This window comes from Fonticula alba (genome assembly GCF_000388065.1).
Source record: "Fonticula alba strain ATCC 38817 unplaced genomic scaffold supercont2.13, whole genome shotgun sequence".
In the NCBI taxonomy this organism is placed as follows: domain Eukaryota; order Rotosphaerida; family Fonticulaceae; genus Fonticula; species Fonticula alba.
In genome coordinates this window covers 31362-32594 of record NW_009242983.1, presented here as the reverse complement: position 1 = coordinate 32594, position 1233 = coordinate 31362, and the positions used below count along the sequence as shown (strand labels likewise).

Below are 1233 nucleotides of genomic sequence, written 5' to 3'. Positions count from 1 at the left end.
GGGGCCCGCTCGGGCCGGGGCCCGGGGGGTGCATGTGCCCGAGCATGGGGCCGCCGCAGCTGGCGAGACTTGTGCCAGCGGCCAGGCGGCGCGGCTGGGGGGCTCGAGCGGGAGGGCCCGCCGGCCGCGATGCCATGCGGACCCGCCAGCGGCCATCGGCCCAGGGCCGGGGACTTGGCCGCCGGGGAGGGGGCGGCGCCCGTGGCCACGCGCCGGGGCCCGCTGCCCGGCCGCTGGCGAGGGAGCCCAGCAGCCGGGCGCCAGGGCGCCCCGGATGGCCGGTGGCCTGCACCGGTTGTCGCGCGCCGGGCCGAGCCGCTTTCCCCGCCCCCTCCCGGTCTTGGGGGGGGGGGGGGAGAAAAAAAAACACGAGCCCGCGGACAAAGATCAGAGTGTGTGGTATTGGGTGCAGGGGGGGTTGGGGGGGGGGAGCCGCGCGTCAGGGGGAGGTGGCGGCGGCCCCGGCCGCGAGGTCGGCCAGGGTGGCGGCCAGGGCGGCGGCGGAGGGCCGCGCGCGCGGGTCCTGCGCCCAGGCCTGGCGGTAGGCCTGGCGGAAGGGCTCGAGCCAGGCCGGCTCCGGGCCGAAGGCCGCCGACAGGGGCTCCGGGGCCCCGGTGGCGGGATCCGCCTCCGGGCGCTGGCCAGCGAGCACCGCGCGCACGATGCCCGCTGCCGGGATGCCTGGTGGGGGGGCGGGGGCGGGGGGGGCGGACACGAGGAAGTGGCAAAGGGGCGGGGTGAGGAGGCGGGCAGGTGGGCGGTGGCAAAAGGCCGGACGGCAAACGCCGAGAAGGGTGGCCAGGGGGGGCCGGCCGCACCATGCCACGGCTGGCGCGCGGCCAGCAGGCCGAAGAGCAGCACACCGAGCGAGAAGACGTCCACCGACAGGAGGCAGCGCACGGGGCCGTCCGCCGGGGCCAGGGGGAAGGGCAGGCCGTGCAGCCGGGCCAGCGTCTCCGGCGGGGCGTAGGGCACGCTGCCGGCCGGCACATCGCCCAGGGTGGGGATGACGCTGAACCGGCTGAGCACGAGGGCCACGCCGAAGTCGCCGATGACGGGCTGCAGGCGCGAGGGGTTGCCCGGGTCGGGCCGGACAAAGACATTGCCCGGCTTGATGTCCCGGTGGACGATGTCGCGCGCGTGGATGAATGCCACGCCGGCGGCTAGGTCGAGCGGCGTCCGCCGGGGCGGGGGTCAGTGGGTGCCTCGGGCTCTGCAGGCGGGCGGGGGGGG

At 78.3% G+C, this 1233-nt stretch overlaps 1 protein-coding gene across 1 annotated transcript in view; it reads right to left on the bottom strand.

The window, feature by feature from the left end:
• Positions 1-381: 381 nt before the first annotated feature.
• Positions 382-1233, bottom strand: part of H696_05690 (serine/threonine protein kinase) — a gene marked incomplete at its 5' end in the record, with an annotated part of 10867 nt that continues 10015 nt past the window's right edge. Inside the window, 2 exons of the mRNA XM_009499508.1 lie at positions 382-681; positions 819-1163. Of these exons, the coding sequence (XP_009497783.1) occupies positions 440-681; positions 819-1163 (587 nt within the window). The 3' untranslated portion in view covers positions 382-439. The remainder of the gene's footprint in view (positions 682-818; positions 1164-1233) is intronic.